Source organism: Notolepis coatsorum, assembly GCF_963971535.1.
Source record: "Notolepis coatsorum genome assembly, chromosome: 3".
NCBI classification, from domain to species: domain Eukaryota; kingdom Metazoa; phylum Chordata; class Actinopteri; order Aulopiformes; family Paralepididae; genus Notolepis; species Notolepis coatsorum.
The window spans coordinates 84,754,979-84,774,832 of record NC_140167.1 but is presented as its reverse complement, the minus strand read 5'-3'; the positions used below and the strand labels follow the sequence as shown (position 1 = coordinate 84,774,832).

The window sequence follows — 19,854 nt, the reverse complement described above, 5'->3', positions numbered from 1 at the left end:
CTCCAAACAAATCACGATCTAGCTCCATCAAACCAAACAATTATAGCACATATATATATATTTTTTTTAATTAAAAAAACATTAAAAAAAAATCTAAAAAAATTAAATCATAACAAAAAATAATAATTATAAACAAATGGTCAAGAGCAATGTGTTTGGTTGGCAGACATGTCCAAAAAAGGAGTAGAGGGAACCTAAGCTTATAGATCCCTACCCCCTTACATTTTTATTTGATCTTCCATTAATTTTACTAGATATAACATAATTTTGTATATTACAGTATAGAATATACTTTTACTTATAATACGAACATGACGGCCCAGACGGCAGCAACAACAGTGGCCACAGCATGAAGAGCCTGAGGACCGCGAGGAGAGCGACTGGGCTCCACGGGGACAGACTGACCGGTGACCTGCGCGAGGTTGGACAGTTCAGAAACAGCACCCTGTCCGCTTTGCGCCCGCGCTGCGAGGAACAGAGTGGTGCCAGCGGAGATGTTGGCGTGGAAGGAGAAGCGCTCTGAGGAGCCTGAATCCTGAGGCCGGAGGCTGGAGGTGTTCACGGCCTCGGCGTCGCTGAAGTTGGACCGGAGGAGCCGGGGGTCCCGGCTGAAGCGGATCTCGTAAGCAGTCGCTGGAAATTTTTTTAAAGAATTGAAACAATTTTGATTCTGTGATAGTGATAGACGTTATCACCAGCATCCTGGAAATACGACACGTCTGAAAATAAATGGTGCATTTATATAGCAGCTATTATCCAAAGAGTAAATCACTGTATACCTTCCTGGACATTTACATTTTACTATAGGTATACCTTCCTGGACATTCACATTTTACTATAGGTATACCTTCCTGGACATTCACATTTTACTATAGGTATACCTTCCTGGACATTCACATTTTACTATACAGTAGGTATAAATGGGGGACCCTGATGGAAACAAGACAAACGTCTTTCTCAGGTCTGCATCCCCTTAACAATTGTATGTATTGAGCCGTACTGTATTGTACCCATTCTGCAATCTGTTAAATAAAGTTTTCATTCATTCATTCATTCATCTTCCTGTACATTTTTTATTTATTAATTCCTTATTAGTATTTGCCACTTTGATAAACAAAACTGTCGGTAACCCCTCTATAGTTCATCTAGTGGCTAGATTCTAGCCATTTTGTATACATCTCAAATTAATACACAGATGAGACTTTGAGCTCCAAGCCTCGACTTTTAGCCTTTATCTTATTTTCACACCAGCGCTCCTATTCCTATGCTTTGTTTTTGCTCTTTTTATAAAAAATTTAAGGCGAGACAGTACTCCCTAATAGGCAAAACAAATATTTTAATAGATATCACTATGAAACTTTCCGAGTTTGTTATGTACATAAATACTAAGGAAAAATGTATTGCAAGTTATGTTCTGTTTACATATGGAAATGAGGCACGTCCTCATTAAATATGCACACATTTGCATATATCGCCAAGACACGAATCACCAACATGGATAATGCCAGATTCGAAAACTTGGTTTCATTTTGTTGATACATTAAAAAAGAAACGTTTTACAGAAGGGATTGTGGCTGTCTACTGTCATAATTCTTTTTTGGTTTTTGTCTAGTTTTGGTATAAAATGTACTATAAATCCGGCTATGAATGATATATCAACAAACCCTTCTGGAAAGTTTGGTGTGTGTAGGTACTAGGGAAATGTCTTTGTGTGTAAGTAAAATGCATAAAAACTAGTTTGAGAAAACAACCTCAAAGTTTTGCATTGTAAAATGCCAAATGAACAATTTACCTATCTATTTTAGTGATTGGCTGCTGATACAAAGGATGTTGTCAAGTTTGGTCGCGATAAGATTGTACGTCACAAATAGAGGTTTCCAACGATACCAAGGTTGCCATGGTGCATGCAGTAGCCGCTTCAGAACAGTTGTGGGTAAAAGTAGTAACTTTTGGCGAATTTATGAAGAAATCAGACAAAATGAAGTAAAATAAACAAGTAAATGTGTGTTATTGACGTTTTATTGTCACTAGTTTCATAGAAGACATGTTTAGAAAGCAAAATATAACAAAATCTCAATATCGTCGAAAAAAAGCAGAAATGTGATTTCGGGGGTACTGTCTCGCCTTAAAATGTTCTTATCTACTTTAGATACTATTGCTACCGCAGGGCCGCCTCAGGGGGTGTGCGAGCAGTGCGGTCGCACAGGGCCTCGCGGGAAGGGGGGCCTCGCAAAATAAAAAAAATAATAAAAAAAAAACATTTTTTTTTAAAAAAAAATTTTAAATTTTTTTTTAAATTTTTTTTAAATTTTTTTGCGAGGCCCCCCTTCCCGCGAGGACCTTTTTCATCACAGACCTAAAATCTAGTTTTGCTTATATGCTTATATATTTCACATTAGACACGTTTGTAGAATGTGTCTGACTTCCTGCCTCTGCGGCTCTGCAGACTGCAGTTTTCCGGTTTCTGCGGATTTGCTGCTCTACAGATTTTAGGATAGTGTTTCCGGCCCGTCCGCCGTAATACCAAATAGAAGAAGAAGACACGACACGAGGTAGATAATTCAGCGCTATTCAGAGGAGCGAGGCGAGTGGATGTCTTTTCAAAAGCCGCATGGATCAGAAAAAATTACACCGTGGGCCAAGAAAGTCTCCTTCCAACTTTACCATTGGCGCCGGATTGATACTGCGTTATGGTGAGTCAACCTATGATTATATTCCCGCCGTGGACCTATGCTCTCTTTCTCTCTCTCTGGAGCCAAACTGGTCGACTAGCTAATATAGTACTACTAGTAGCTAACGGTGTGTGCCTGGTGTCAGCGCCTGTATTGCTTTTCTCATGTTGTAGTTTCAGTGGTAGTGCGTTAGCTCATGGTTAGCGATAGCCGGGTTGAGCTAACTGGCTAACTGATAGCATCAAAGTAACGTGCGCAGCCAGCAGCTAACGTCGTAGCTAGCTGCCGGCTAGCTGCCGGCTGCGCACGTTACTTTGATGCCATCCGTTAGCCTAGGCTAGAGTTAGCTGTTAGCTTGTGCTACGAGTCGACCATTGACATTAGCCGTGAGAATAGCAGGGGGTTCTGGCTTATTTTGTCCCACCAGCGAGAGGCCTTTCGTCAACGTGGAGACCTGTGTTGCGGCCTTTCGCCCTGCGTTCCTTTTGTGCAGGTAAGATTAATGAAAATGTCATGACATTACCCCACTCTTCCTTCCTTCCCCTCCCGAATGTTTTGTTAATAACGATGTTTTTTTCCAGGCAAAACATATGCTACTTCACAACATTTGGAGATACGACATGTGCTGTGTGTGAATGTCTTGGTCGCTTGTGTAGCTTGGGTAGCGTTGGGCCGTTGGCCAAAGCTGTGTGTGGCCTGGTGTCACAGTACCTGGCTAGCCTATTTAGCTGATGTCGGCCATTGGCTCCTTGCTGCTTTGGTTTCTCTGGTATAGACCCTCTTCTTGTTGGATTTAAGTGTTGATCTTTGTCCTTTTGGATCTCTCATACATGCTCTAGTCTCTCTCTAACACACACACACATGACAAACACACATGTTCTCTCTCTCTCTCTCTCTCTTTCTAACACACACAGTCTGCCTATGGCGGCCTTTCTCGATGGCTAGGCTGTGCTCAAGGATCTTCAGTCACAGTGCTCAGGTATTCTGCCACTGTGTACTCTCTGTTTAGGGCCAAATAGCATTTCAATTTCTTTCCAATGTGTCTCTCTCTCTCTCTCTCTCTCTCTCTCTCTCTCTCTTGGATTTAAGTGTTGATCTTTGTCCTTTTGAATCTCTCATACATGCTCTAGTCTCTCTCTAACACACACACACATGACAAACACACATGTTCTCTCTCTCTCTCTCTCTCTTTCTAACACACACAGTCTGCCTATGGCGGCCTTTCTCGATGGCTAGGCTGTGCTCAAGGATCTTCAGTCACAGTGCTCAGGTATTCTGCCACTGTGTACTCTCTGTTTAGGGCCAAATAGCATTTCAATTTCTTTCCAATGTGTCTCTCTCTCTCTCTCTCTGTACACTGTATATTGACTGTAGAACGGGAGCTCTCTCTCGCTCTCTCTTTTGCTATATGTTGACTGTATCATGCCCCGCCTCGGGCAGCGCTATTATTTAAGAATATGTTGACTGTATTAAAAAAAAAAAAAAAATATATATATATATATATATATATATATATATATATATATATATATATATATATATTTTTATTTTTTTATTTATTTTTTTTACCTTTTGGGGGGGGGGGGGGGGGGCTCGCGTTAAATCTCGCACAGGGCCTCGCATTTCTCCCAGGCGGCCCGGCTACCATGTATGTATATATATATGTGTTTCATTACATGTATATACATACCAATTATTCACCTGTTCTATTCTCCATCCATCTCTCATCCATAGCAACACATTATTATAACCGACATCCTGTTGAACAGCCCATCTGAGGTTTCTCTCCTCCACACCGCCTGTGGTGCTTTTTTTCCCTATTGCTAGATTTTTAGTGAGTCGTTCCTTATCTTCATTGGCTAAATTCTGGGAGTGTTGCCTATATGGATTTGATGGTGTTTTTTTGGTTCTGGATCTATTGTGATGTTTCTTCTTGACCTGTAAAGCCCATGGGGGCAATTCCATGTGATCTCGGACTATATAAATACATTTGATTTGATTTGATGAGATTAAAAACACAACTTAGTGCCACCACAGGTCTCCTGCTCTACCTCTGCCCACGTCCAGGTCATCGCCGGGGGCCGTCCAGGTCAGCAGCACGGTGCCGTTCTCCAGACGAGCGCTCAGGTCTGTGATCTTGTTCGGGGGGAACACTGGAGGCGGGACGCTGGGGTCGATGTCCACAGAGAAACTGGCTCCTATGACCGTCCTGCTGAAGACGCCCACGTTAGCCTGTTGGTCCTCCTCGGAGACGGAGGGGTTGGGAGGGTTCAACACCACCTTTCCTGGAAGGTCAAAGGTCGAGGACACACAATTTAAATGGATAGATTGGTATTATTTTACCCAGGGCCTGTTTATGCCAGGGTGAGAAGGTGTTATATATATATTGGGTTTTTGTGTATCGTATTGTTCTATTGTGTATTTTATTGCCATGCTGTAGGTCGAGGGGGCGAGACCCAAGAATTGTGCTTTTTTTTGTGTGTAAATATGACGAAGATGCAACAATAAAGCTGAATCTGAATCTCATTAAATTATCCATCCATCCATCTAAGGTCAGGGCTTTGTGAAGCATGTTAACATGTATTGTGATACTGAACTAAACTACAAATACATTTGACTTGAAAGGGTATTTTCCAGCATATCATGAACATTTCCTTTAGTACACCTAAGATGGCTTCCATAGAATATTGATAATGATGTCCTGAGAAAGAACATTTCCTTTAGTACACCCAAGATGGCTTCCATAGAATATTGATAATGGTTTCCTGAGACAAAGCAACAGTTGGTTGTAGGTACAGTTTCTACGTCAAATGTATATACACTCTTTTCTGGACACTTTTTGTATCACAAACAGTACTGTATTTGCAAATCTGGTATGTCATAAATGTATAGATGTTGCAGTACTGTCTATCTGTATGTCGTGTGTGTCATATATGTTATGATGAATTGAAAATGGGGGACCCTGATGTAAACAAGACGAAACTCTTTCTCTGGTCTGCATCCCCTTAACAATTGTATGTATTGAGCTGTACTGTACTGTACCCATTCTGCAATCTGTTAATAAACTTTTCAATCAATCAATCAATCAATCAATCAATCAATCAATCAATCAATCAATCAATCAGGTGTCATGTACTGTACCGTCTTCTCCCACATATCCAGGGATGTAAAGAGCCCCACTGTGTCCACTAAAGGAGAACCTGGCTCCTCCATCATCGTTACGCACTTTGACTTTCAAGCTGTATCTCCCAGATTCACTTGGAATGAAGTATCTGGAATAAATGCCGTCGTTTCTGAAAGCATCAACACCTAATGGTGACAGGAGTAGAGAATCACATCACATATCACACTACATATACATCACATCACATATACATTACATAATATACACCGCATCACATATACATCACATCACATATACATCACATATACACCACATCACATATACATCACATCACATATACACCACATCACAATACATATCACACCACATATACACCACATCACATATACATACATCACATATACACCACATCACAATACATATAACACCACATAACATATACACCACATCACATATACATCACAACACATCACATATACATCACATCACATATACATCACATATACATCACAACACATCACATATACATCACATATACACCACACATCACATATATATCACATCAAATATACATCACATATACATCACAACAAATCACACCACATCACATATACATCACATCACATATACATCACACCACATCACATATCACACCACATCACATATCACACCACATCACATACCATGAAGTTTTCCATACCTATATTTAATTCCCTTAGTTTTACCATGTATAGGTAATTGACCATGGTACTGCCATGGTGCAAATTTTGTACTTAATTAATACTTATTTTAATAAAATTTTAACACTACCAAGGATGATGATGTCATGGTGTTTTGTACTTAAGTAATACTTAGCACAGGGCTAAGTTAGTGGCGGGCGCAGTGGGCAAGGCGCTCGCCACTAACGCAGGAGATGCTGGGTTCGAGCCCAGCTCTCGGCGTTCCTACCAGCTTGGCTGTGTTAGGGGTGGGAAAGCTGGTGGGTGGGGATTGGACGTTGTGGACGGCGACTCCTACAGGTCGGTTGGTGCGCCTGTACAGCAGAATCAGGAAGTATCGGGGGCAGCATGAGCCGCCCACATGCTACTCCTCGCCACCGAGAGATCGCGCTGTTCAGGTGAAAAGATGCAACAGCTGCCTCCTCGTGTACCGGAGGGGACACATGATGCAAGGCTTGGTCCTCACTGCAGCCAACCAGTGGGAGGCATAGTCTAGCAACGTTCGAGACAGGGGAGGGGAGAATTGAAGGGAGAATTGGCGAGGCGAAATTGGGATGGGAGAAAAATAAGGAGAAAAGGTGGATCAAAGTAATACTTAGCATAATCCAATTTAAACGCCACCATGGATGATGATGTCATGGTGTTTTGTACTTAACCTCTTAAGCCTGGGCCCTCATTCATCAATGTTGCATACGCACCAGTGGAGGTTTCTCTATGACAACACGTGAAATACAAATTCACTCATAATTCATAATTATTATTAATTTACATATACCTATATATATATATATATTTTTTTTATTATTATTATTTTTTTATTATAAATGTTTTCCTCTGTTAACACTTTCAGCGCCACGCCTGGTTTTCCGTTTTACCGCTTGAATGCCACCATCGGCGCCAATGTTAACGTTAATATCGCCTAATCTATGTTTTAAATTATGGCTATGTGTCTAATCTGCCCATCGCATTATCAAAGACTATTTTCCAGTCAGTGCTGTGAAGGCAGATTGTTTTTTTATCGCGTCGTTGCCGTTTCAGAGCAGTTAGAAAAGCCCCCGTTTTGATATAAAAAACAGCTCATTCTGGAGCATTCTATGAAAATCGTCTTTTAGTGGAATATTCCACAACGTTGATATTCGTCTGCCTTTTTATGAATCGTTTTCAAATAAACGCTAGATGATCAATATTATACGTGCACGCACGCACATTACGGCCGCGCACTGATAATCGCTCCGTTGATTTCCTCACGGACTTTTACAGTGAAACCGAAAGAAGACATTTCACAAAACAGCTTATAACTTCATCAAACTTACTCTGATTATCCTACCACTGATAACATAGAGTCCGTACCTGACATCAGATGGTATCCAACTGGTATATTCCAATTCCTGATCACCATTCGAAAAAATCGATACGTGTATGGATCCAACGCGATACAGTAGAACTCCATGATCCGCGGGGATCTGAGGCTCCAGAATGAACTCTAGTAACCCCGGCTGGATCAGTGAACTGGAAAATGTGGAGTACCGGATTTTTTTCCCCATTCATTTTCATTGAGTCCATTCCAAAATCACTTATGTCATCTGGGAGACGACAGGGGGCGCTTTTTTCCACAGTGATCGCCGGCGCCCCTCGGGGGTAGTCTCGGGTGATGCAATAATTTTTCAGATCGCAAAAAAATTATTATAATAATAATTCCGAGAAATCTCGTGAGTGGCATGCAACCACCTATAAAAAAACCAGAGAAATCTCGTGAGTGGCACTGAAAGTGTTAAAAACCAGTGAATTTTTTTTTCTTCAAAAATGGCCAAAATTGACAGCTCTGAGCAGGCCTGCACTGCAGTATTGCCTGCAGTAATTATTCGTGAAGAAAACTTCACAGGTGTGACCCATTGTTAATAAATAATAAATAACAGCGAATCAAAATAGGCTATTAACTTCATCTAAGCACGGTCTGTGCAGTTAAACTCTTGCCATTGAATGGATAACAAGGCTGTCAATCATTCAATCCACCAATCAGCTAATGGTTTCTCTTTGGCTGTTCTGTGGCTCTGCAGCTAGCATGATTGACAGCCTTGTGGCCCAATCAGATAATGGTTTCTCTTGTGCCGTACTGTGGCTCTGCAGCGAGCTTGTTTTCAAAATTATTTTTATCTCAGGAAGATAACTTGTCGTTACGCAAGTCTTGTGAATGTCTAAACAGGGCTGATGGCATTGATGAAGATGATATCAATAACAACAATGCCTCTCCATTGTGCATCGTTTGATGATATATATATTTTTTTATCTCAGTCGTTTTAAAACGAAAGCCTGCAGTGCTTAGCCTGGACGCAGCCGAAGTGTAGTAGTTCTAACGTCACTCGGGAGACAAAAGCCAAACATCAATTTGATGCAACAAGCTGGCTCGCGATGCACTATTGTTTACATTTTCCATGGGATTAATGCAAGCGGCTCGAGTCGGACTTGTCACATGGAGAAGCTGCACTATTCAACGATATGGGTAAGTCGTGTCTTCTTGGCTTTAGAATGTCAGTTTGTGTAACGTTACCGTAACCGAATTGAAACTGCATCATAACTCCTACATCGACCATGTCACTTTTCAAAAGGCATGAATGAATGAAAACTTTATTTAACAGATTGCAGAATGGGTACAATATACAGTACGGCTCAATACACATAATTATTAAGGAGATGCAGACCAGATAAAGACTTTCGTCTTGTTTACATCAGGGTCCCCCATTTTCAATTCATAGTGAAATGTATCTTGTGTTATTAGGAGCCCTGCTAAAGTTGGTAGCTAACGTTATATTGATAATGTTTCAATATTATCAGGTTGATATTATTAGGTTGATAATGGTGTCAGTGTTTCAGATAGCAAGGTGGAGATCTTTGTTAACTAGTAGAGCTTTGGTTGAGAGAGATTACAGTGCTGTCTCTTAAAACTCATAAACAAGTATTGAGCAAGACGAGTTAGTCTGTTGTGTTGTGCGTATTGTATGGGAGGGATAATGATGACTGTGTGTAACTAGGAGGGATATGAGGACTGTGTGTATGTGGCACTGAATTGATGTAAACAAGACGAAAGTCTTTCTCTGGTCTGCATCCCCTTAACAATTGTGTGTATTGAGCCATACTGTATTGTACCCATTCTGCAATCTGTTAAATAAAGTTTTCATTCATCATTCATTCATTCATTCATTCATTCATTCATTCATTCATTCATTCATTCATTCATTCATTCATTCATTCATTCATTCATTCATTCATTCATTCATTCATTGTCCTTGTGTTACATAAAACCCATCTGTGGCCTTGTGCAGAGGAAGGTGGTAAATACATGTTAGATATTCCAATGTACAGTTTTGCATACCATTGACTCTAAGAATGGTCTGTGTTATTGAAATCGTCACAGCAATATAGTTTGTTTATACTTCAGAAGTATGATATTTAAACATGGTCCGCAAAATGAATGGAAGCGAATGAGGAGCCTGACACCTGGGAGGAATGGGGGTGTTGCAGCGTTGGGGATGTTTAAAAAATATAATTTAATATATAATATAATATAATAATTTGTGCTTCACCTAAAAATTTGGTCAGCAGCCTCCACTGATACGCACAGATATGTCCGTAACCCGTGCGTACGATCATTTCTAAGCAAAGTGTGGGACATATCAATTTGAACGTGTGCTTGACTTTGTGCGTATATATACGCACAGCTCCGACCGTGCGTACCTGGCACCCGGCGGTAGAATATGGAGACTGCAGATGCGGAAATAAGCTTTTGTGCATTACTTCCAACACTGGCGCGTGTTCTGTATGAACCGTAATTCATTATAGTTAATTGTAAAATAGCGACAGTAGTGTAATTATAACGGGCTCACGCTCGAAGATGTTGGCCTGCTTGTTTGGCACGGGGGGGGGGGGGGGGGCAGACGCAGAACACCCACCTCCAAACGTGATTAAATATTGTTTAAAATAAAAAGCGAAATACTATTATTTTGTGTGTCATGTTTCCAAATAAGATTGGTCACAACGAAATGCTTTCTACTTCAATTTGTTGGTTAGAATAGATGACCTCCGTTGAAACTTCACTGAGACTAAAAGATAGTCTATTTGTGAGCTCCCGCACAGATGTGATAATAATAATAATAATAATAATAATAATAATAATAATAATAATAATAATAATAATAATAATAATAATAATAATAATAATAATAATAATAATAATAATAATAATAATAATAATAATAATAATAATAATAATAATAATAATAATAATAATAATAATAATAATAATAATAATAATAATAATAATAATAATAATAATAATAATAATAATAATAATAATAATAATAGCTTCATTTTATATAGCACCTTTCAAGAGACCCAATGTCGCTTTACATAGGGGGGGGGGAAATAACAAAGTAACAAACATAGTGGACAGACACAACATATAAATGATGATGATGGAATTCAAGTTCGCGTTTTTATTGATCACATAGGCAGGCTATACATAGGCTACATGGCACAGTCCATTGTGATATTGGAGATGGATCGAGCAATAGACTGTTACTGTCTGTACCACTCATGTAGCTGTCAAAGCTCCATCACAAATGCAGTTATGTGAATAGAAAGGTTCTTGTATATGCTCTCGTATTATTGTTTATATAGACTACCTAATACCGACATCAAAATAGATTGTATGCCTCTACAAATCATATGCAGGTAGAAAATTTACTTTAATCCCTGGGTATTAATCGAACGAAACGAAGAAAAAGCAGTCATATTCCAGCATGGTTATTAATGACACCAATGGCAAACAGTGGTTAACGGTCTTTATTAGTGTTTGCGCTGCCCTGAGGCAGCAATGGTCTTTAGGAAGTTAATAGATGTCTGTCAGCCTGTCGCGTATTTCTCCCAGGCGTTCGCTCGGCTTAGTCCATTATTTCACATCCCATGGGGGTGTTTCATTACCAAATATGGATAATCATGCACAAGCATTGACGGTAGGAACAAATGGTATTTATCAACACGGAGTGTGCGTACGACCTGTGCACGCACGGTTGATAAATCCAGATTTTTCTGTGCGTACACACATTATAAATTCCGTGCGTAGGAACGGAAATAGAACACTTTCTACGCATTGTTGATAAATGAGGGCCCTGGAGCCTATTTTTGGAAAATCTGCCTAAAATACACACCTAAGTAAATGGGATATTGCTCCACTTCTACAAGGACCATTTGCATATTCTTGGTATCTAGGGACATCTATCAGAAATATTGTGTCTATTACTAGGCTTACATGCTTTTGAGAAAGGTCAGTGATGGAGGATGAAGGGTTGGATTTGTAATGCAGTGATGGTGATACAACCAAAGCTCGGGTATAAGAGAATGTTTGCTACTGCTGTACTACACCCAGAGAAGAGAGGTTGACACGTAGTATATTCTGGGTTACCTGTTTATTTATTTATTTTGTTTTGTTGTTGGTTTTTGTGTGTGTCCCCCATGCCCCTTCCCCTTCCCCAAGCATAGCTGTCTCTTAATGATACGGTACAGACATGATGTTGATTAAGAACGTGATGTAAAGTATATCTGCATATCTGTACTGTTTTGATTTTGTGTTGAATAAAAAAAAAATATGATCAAGAACAGATAATGAAATCTACTGTAATCTACTGTACTTTTTTATTTTGATCAGGGTGCAACTGTTTTGAAACTAATTTCAAATCTAATTGTTGCTGCATGCAAAAAATAGGGAAGAGAAACTAACTGCGCTGTCAATAACGTTACGTTTTGTGGTTTATTATCCCGAATAATAAGAGATATTAAAGAAATTCATACAAAAGTATGACGCTTGAAACCCCATAGAGGTTAGTTCTGAAAAATTCCAATGCTGATCGACAGCTAGCGCTGCCCTCTACAAAATGGCTGCAAAAAAACTACAATTCCCATGGTTCAAAATGTCCAAAATGGTCGCCTCTCGCGAAATAAACAGACTAAATCGAAAAGTTTAATCTATCTAATAACACTTTAACCTATTGCTAAACTAATGTATTGATGATAATATACATTATAAATGCTGTTGTGACATGATTATGATGTTTATATTTGAATACGTTTGAAAATAAAAACTATACTTTTGTCAAACAGTCTGGAGATATTGATTTATGACATGATGTCATTTTGGGACCAGTACCGGTCCCGTCGGGCTTAAGAGGTCAAGTAATACTTAGTATAATCCAATTTAGTGGTACTTGGTGGTACTGCTGGTGGTACTTGAAAACATTTACAAAAAAGCAAAAAAAAAAAAAAAAAAAGGCCACTGAACTTAGAAGCAGGCCAGGCCAGTGTTTCTGGTTGCGGCGGCGCGATAGTTAGATAACCTAAGTGGGGAACAACCAGGAGATCACTGTGACAGAGCGTAATGCAGTCTAAACAGTCATAAATCTTTAATTCAACTTCAGCCCTGATCATAACAATTTTTTTTTCTTTTTGTAATGTCAGATAAAAAATGAAATACTCCCACTTTTCTGAAAAGAGTTGGTGTTAAATCTGACATTACAAAAAATCCATCAAAATCTGTGTTGCTGCTAATCATTGACACATGCCTAGCCTGTAATAATCTCCCCCAGAAAACTGTACTTTGCATTTGATATATTGAAAATATTTTACTTTCTGTGTGTTTTTTTTAACAATAATTTGTGATGCCATCACACAAACTGGCATTTAAAGGGTAAACATTCAAACATTTATTGAATATGTGTTTTCTTTTCTTTTTTACAATAATTTGTGATGCCCATCACAAACACTGGCATTTAAAGGGTAAAGTGTGAGTGTGAGAGAGAGAGAGAATGACGGACAATTGCTTGCTGTGTGTGAGAGAGAGAGAGAGAGAGAGAGAGAGAGAGAGAGAGAGAGATAGAGAGAGAGAATTAAGTACATTTGCTGAAATACAGTTGTTCTTAATTTTCTCACTTGCTATGTGAGAATGTTAGTTATTATGTTCTCAATGCCCCTTGCATTGTATGAGTTGTGTGGAAGCGTTTGCTAGTTCTAGTGCTATCCCTTTGTACATTGTGGCTGTGTCTGACAAAAGTTAACAATAAATAATGGTATTAGGAATAAATTTGCCTCCTGCGTGAACTGTGCATAGCTGAATAGACTGTATTTTAATGCCGGTTATATGGTGGTACTTGGAGAGCCAGCTACGTTCTCAGGTGGTACTTGGTGTAAAAAGTTTGAGAACCACTGCCCTAGTGCACAGAGGATTCTGCCAGACGCCTCTCTCCTACAGCGGTACAGCGCTACAAGTTACGCAGCACGGATACTGTTACCTAGCAGATTCAGACTGTACCAGTTACCATGGAAACCAGCTCACCTGCTCCATTGTCCAGCAGATCCAGGTCGTACGATTTCCCGTTTTCAGACAGCAGTGTAGCCGTGACGACAGCCAGAGTCACAGGAACGCCTCCCTGTTGCACCGCTCCATACACCACCAGAGGACTGCTGCCATCGCTGGACAGCTGGCTGATATGAGCCCTCACCATGAGGGGGGCGACGCCAGCGCTGGCGGCCTGGCTGGTGACGGTGAGGGACATGGCCTGTGGTGCTGGTCCACTGTTCAGGAGGCTGTAGGTCCACTTCCCTGCCTACAGTCCAGGAGAGGGAGAGAGCACGGCTCAAGCTAATACTACTGTATGTTATGATGGAGCAGGGCTCATTACCGGAGCACGGTTTACATCCCCCCTCGGAAAACCCGACAGCCCCGTGTGACGTCATCCACGGTGCTATTGCACGTCACCAAACAAAACACCTGAAGGCTCTAATCCTCATCTCATGGGATTTTAATCATGTAAAACTGGACAAATCGCTACCAAATTTCACGCAGTATGTCAGCTGCCACACCAGGGAAAATAGGACTCTGGACCCGCTGTATGCCAACATCAAGGAGGCGTACAGCTCCTCACCACTACCACAGCTGGGCCGGACGGACCACAACCTGGTTCACCCTGTTATGTGCCTCTGGTCAAAAGTCAGCCTGCGACCAAAATAACTGTGAGAAGGTGGTCGGAGGAGGCCCAAAAGTCACTACAGGGCTGTTTTGAGGTCACAGACTGGCAGGCACTCTGAGCCCCATGGAGAGGACTTTGATGGGCTCACAGAGTGCATCATGGACTACATAAACTTTTGTGTGGACCCCAATGTTCCATCAAGGACTGTTACCTGCTACCCTAACAACAAGCCATGGGTCACTAAGGACATCAAAGCCCTACTGAACGAAAAGAAGAGGGCTTTCAATGCAGGTAACAGGGAGGAGGTCAAAGGAGTTCAGGGGCTTCTGAAAACCAACCTCAGAGAGGCAAAAGACAACTAACGTCACGGTGACCAAATGTGTCCACATTTTTATAGGATTCTATCACATTTTCATAACAATAACGAATATAACTTACCCTGCACCTTTTTCATTGAGGTTTCTTACAAATTAACGATGTTTTATTTGTCCTTTATATGCGGATAACATTAAAATCTTAAATTGTACCATTATGTTCCCCTTTAGACAACAAACATAATGCTAATGATACACTTTTGTTAAGATAATTAGGTGACCATTCTCGGTCACTATATTCAGGTCGCATTAACACTTTGAATGCCGACGACGTGTATTCTCGTCTTATCAGACCCCCCGTTGAGTGCCGACGACGTGTATTGTCGTTTGTTTATTTTATTAGCGATCTGAATTCAACCGAGTCTCGCGTTGGTACAGCAGACTCTCTAGGAGCTCAGATGGGAAAAAACCGCCCCCTATCGTCTATCCCTGTGTAACTGCAGGTCAGTCGATTATACTGTGAGATCCCTGTGGGGGTGGCCAACTGGCTCCACTGTGCTGGCGAGCCGTCTGATGATGAGGGATCTGATCGCTAGTTGGAAAGCAGCCTGGAATATATATTTACAGCAGCCAATAATCAATCAATAAACGCGATCGATATTTGGAATGGTGATCAGGAATTGGAATAATCTTTTTTTTTTTTATCCACTTTTTTCTCCCATTTTTCTATATTTTTCTCCCATCCCAATTTCGTATCATCCAATTCAACCCTCCCCTGTCACGAACGCTGTTTCTTGCCTCCCACAAGCCGGCTGCAATGTGGACTAAGTCATACATAGCACAAGTCCCCTCCGGTACTTGAGGTAACAGCAGTCGCATCTTTTCACCTGCGCAGCTCGATCTCTCAGTGTCGAGGAGTAACGCGTGGGAGGCTCACGCTGCCCCCGACACTTCCTGATTCTACTGCGCAGGCGCACCAACCGACTTGTAGGAGTCGCTTGTTCACAACGCCCGATCCCCACCCTTCAGTTTCCCTCCCCGTAATACGGCCAATGTGTATTACTGCGGACGACCAGCTAAACTGAAAACAATGTGGAGAGCTGGATTCGAACACGCGAATCCTAGCGTCTCCACACTGGTGGCGAGTGCCTTGCCCACTACACCACCTAGCCGCCCTAGGAATTGGAATAATCTTTTTGGAGAACATCTGATCTAAGGTAAGGAGTCTATGTTACCAGTTTTAGGATAATCAGATCTGTATTCACTGAGATATCAGCATGTGCCGTGTATGTGTGTGTGTGTGTGATCTTGAGGAAATGGATAATAGATTTTTCAGCCCGCCTCTATAGCGTGCATAAGTACACATATACTATCGATAATGTAGCGTTTATTTGAAAACGATTCATAAATAGGCAGAAAAATGACAACGTTTTTGTGTATGCCAGAATATTCCAGTAAAGGGCGATTATCACGGAATCTATATATTTTCCTGAAAAACGAGGGCTTTTCAAAATGCTATAAAAGGGAAATGAACCGATTAAAAAACAATCCGTCTCGACAATGTTGACTGCAAACAAGTCATTGATAAACGAGGGGCAGATTAGACACATAATTTAAGACAGAGATTATGCGTTCACAACGCTATCATTGAAGTGGGTGGCGGCATTCAACCACGTTTTACCATCTTAACCAGTGGTAATCAAAGTGTTAAGAGTTATTGTTGTAACAGTACAGTAGTCATGGCTACACTGTAATACATTAAGAGTTATTGTTGTAACAGTAACAGTACAGTAGTCATGGCTACACTGTAATACATTAAGAGTTGTTGTTGTAACAGTAACAGTACAGTAGTCATGGCTACACTGTAATACATTAAGAGTTGTTGTTGTAACAGAAACAGTACAGTAGTCATGGCTACACTGTAAAGGCTCCCACATAGTCACATAGTCGGGCGGAATGTAAGCGGAACGGACTCTGCAAAGGTCAGCGCGTACTCAAAGCGTACTCAAAGCGAAGCTCAAAGCGAAGCTCAAATGTTCTACCCGCGCTCCCTTGGTGTCACACAAAAGGCTGCTTGGCGTCTGGGTTGACATCGACCTGCATTAAATATGACACCGATCGGCATTTACTCTGAACACTCACTCCATGCCATGAGAGAGTAGGGCAGGATCATGGTTCTATGGGTAGGATTGGTCCGGTAAAACTTTGACGGAAAATTTTGTTTTACTATCGCTAATCGGTATACATTCCAATTCATATACATTTGGACCATGTCTTTTTTTCACCATCTGAAGAAACTTGAGAAGTTTGAATGGCTTTTCTAATTTTGAAATCTTGGAAGCGGAGATAACCTAGAGACTCTTTATTTTTACATCGGTGGACGACGCCGTGACAGAAAGTGTAAATAGAGCGCAAGGATTGTGGGAAATGTAGTAAACTGGCACGAGAAATGTAGGAAATTGGTACGCGGTGGTACGCTCGACTATGAAACCTCAAACGACTGCGGACATGCCGCGCAGAGTCCGGTCCGCTCACAGTACGCCCGACTATGTGGGCGCCTTTATGTACATTAAGAGTTGTTGTTGTAACAGTAACAGCACAGTAGTCATGGCTACACTACATTTGCAGAACTGTCGAAACAAACAAACCGTTGCGGTTCCAGGAATATTCAGCTTGTAAGACTTGAGCGAGGCCTGGTGGGTGAAGGAGGATGTGGGGTACTCCACAGAGCCGGGGCTCTTCACCAGGATGTCGATGGGAGAGCTCTCGTACAGGATCAGGAAGCTGGTGTTGTTACCAACCGTTCGGTCGACAGACACAGTGCCGTTAAACCAACCTGTGACTCTGCTTCCTATACTCTCCAGCTGGACAGAGACAAATAAAGACATACATATTATAATAATAGTAAGACCATAAATGGGAATATGCATAATAATAATAATCGTAATGTATAGAAACCTTGAAACCAACTACACAGTAGAAAACCCAAAGTAGGTTTCAGCATTTATTTCAGGGCTTGTACAGACTGGATCGTGGCCCCATTGACTTCGCTTGTACAGACTGGATCGTGGGCCCATCGACTTCGCTTGTACAGACTGGATCGTGGGCCCAATGACTTTACTTTAGTTTTGTGGATAACTAGCCAGAGCTGCAGGTATCCAATTGAAAGAACAGCATGGATTGTGCTGAGAAAGGACTCTACCGACATCAGGGAGGTCAAATGTTCTGCTGTAATGTAATCAATGGGAGCCTCCCCCTACTGCTATTTACAGTGCCGTTTCCACCTGATGATTTCAGCCACTTATCTCACAAAAGCCCCAAACCATACTTTCGATTGGTAGAACAAACAGCCACTGAAATTGTAGCCAACCCCTGTGCCACACCATGGCGTTTGTCGGTTAACGATTGGTTGGAGAAATGCCAGTCAAAATGGCGTCTGTGTTTTTCATTCAAATGGCTACTCCCCTATATACCCAATAGGAGCCTGAGCATCTCTTCACTGCTGTTTTTAATTCCTCTAATAGAAATGACATTGCATGTGTCCGGATGGCAGAATTCAGTACTGTATCTACAAAACCTCCTGTAAATCATATGCCCTTTATTAATTTGATTCGATTTTTTGTACACGTGATCTCAGGAGAGTTTTCATTGTCTGGTACATTTTAGCATGGTGTTATTCATTGTCAAAGATATATAAAAAAAAATATAATTGATATTCTCCTTTGGTTCATTACAATTTACTCACGCCTAGTAACAGACACAATATTTCTGACACTGGGAATACATTCCCTGAGATACACAGATGTCCCTAGATAACAAGAACATGCAAATGGACCTTGTAGAAGTGGAGCAATCTTCCATTTACTTAGGTATGTATTTTTAGGTAGATTTTCAGAAAATAGGGCTAGGGCTTAAGAGGTTAAAATCATTGGTAAACAAACGTAGTGCTGAAAATATACACATTGACTGCTGTTTTGACAGGGTTAGGGTCTTACATTTTTACAATTACAAAAACAAACAAAATAAAGAAATGAGTGGCGTTAAGCATTTGTGTTAATTCGTTATTAATGAACCTCGCTAACTTTGACAGCCCTAATATATATACTTATTACATGGCGTTTTCACATTCGCCGAAATGCTTGCTTGTGATTGGTCAACAGCCCCCCGACAGCGGTCATTATTTTTCAATAATGACCGCTGTTTTTTCAATAATGACCGCAGTGCGCAGCTGTTGGCAATCAAGCCCACATCAGTGCAGCAAATCAGACACACCTGCCGCGCTGCACTGACAGCGGAGTGTCAGCGGAGCCAGAACAGAGGCTGCCCGCGATAATAATAATCACTTTATTTGGGCTGACAGAGCCACAGAACAACTGCGATTTGTCAAATGAATTAGGTATATTGTTAGTAAGTTAGCCATGTAATAAGCGGGATAATGTATAGCGCTGCACTGACAGCGGAGTGTCAGCGGAGCCAGAACAGAGGCTGCCCGCGATAATAATAATCACTTTATTTGGGCTGACAGAGCCACAGAACAACTGCGATTTGTCAAATGAATTAGGTATATTGTTAGTAAGTTAGCCATGTAATAAGCGGGATAATGTATAGCCTACTCGGTCATTGTCGCAAAATAATTGACCTTCACTACGTTTAAAACACCTCGGCGCGGCGCCTCGGTATTTTAAACTCTGTGTCGGTCAATTATTTTGCGACAATGACCTCGTAGCCATACATTATCCCTTACATATACGCCACTGAGAAGGGGATGACGCGGTGCAAGAATCTGGATCCGCGTCATCCGCAGAGAGGGGAATCCCGGAAGTGACAGCACGTGGCACCCGCAACGCATCACTCTCCAAGGAGGAAATCCCGGCTGGCGAGACACTGCTGCTGCTGCTACTGCTGTCGAAATCACGGCTAAAGGCGAGGTGGCCGGGATACGGTGAACGTGGCAAGACAGGTCGGCCGAAGGGAGCGTGGAGCGAGGAACGGGCGCGATAATAGCGTTTC

At 41.2% G+C, this 19,854-nt stretch overlaps 1 protein-coding gene across 1 annotated transcript in view; it reads right to left on the bottom strand.

The window, feature by feature from the left end:
- Positions 1 to 298: 298 nt before the first annotated feature.
- Positions 299 to 19,854, bottom strand: part of LOC311225879 (calcium-activated chloride channel regulator 1-like) — a gene marked incomplete at both ends in the record, with an annotated part of 72,943 nt that continues 53,387 nt past the window's right edge. Inside the window, 5 exons of the mRNA XM_084311271.1 lie at positions 299 to 633; positions 4,724 to 4,957; positions 5,814 to 5,981; positions 13,897 to 14,167; positions 17,493 to 17,708. Coding sequence (XP_084167397.1) covers positions 299 to 633; positions 4,724 to 4,957; positions 5,814 to 5,981; positions 13,897 to 14,167; positions 17,493 to 17,708 — 1,224 coding nt within the window. The remainder of the gene's footprint in view (positions 634 to 4,723; positions 4,958 to 5,813; positions 5,982 to 13,896; positions 14,168 to 17,492; positions 17,709 to 19,854) is intronic.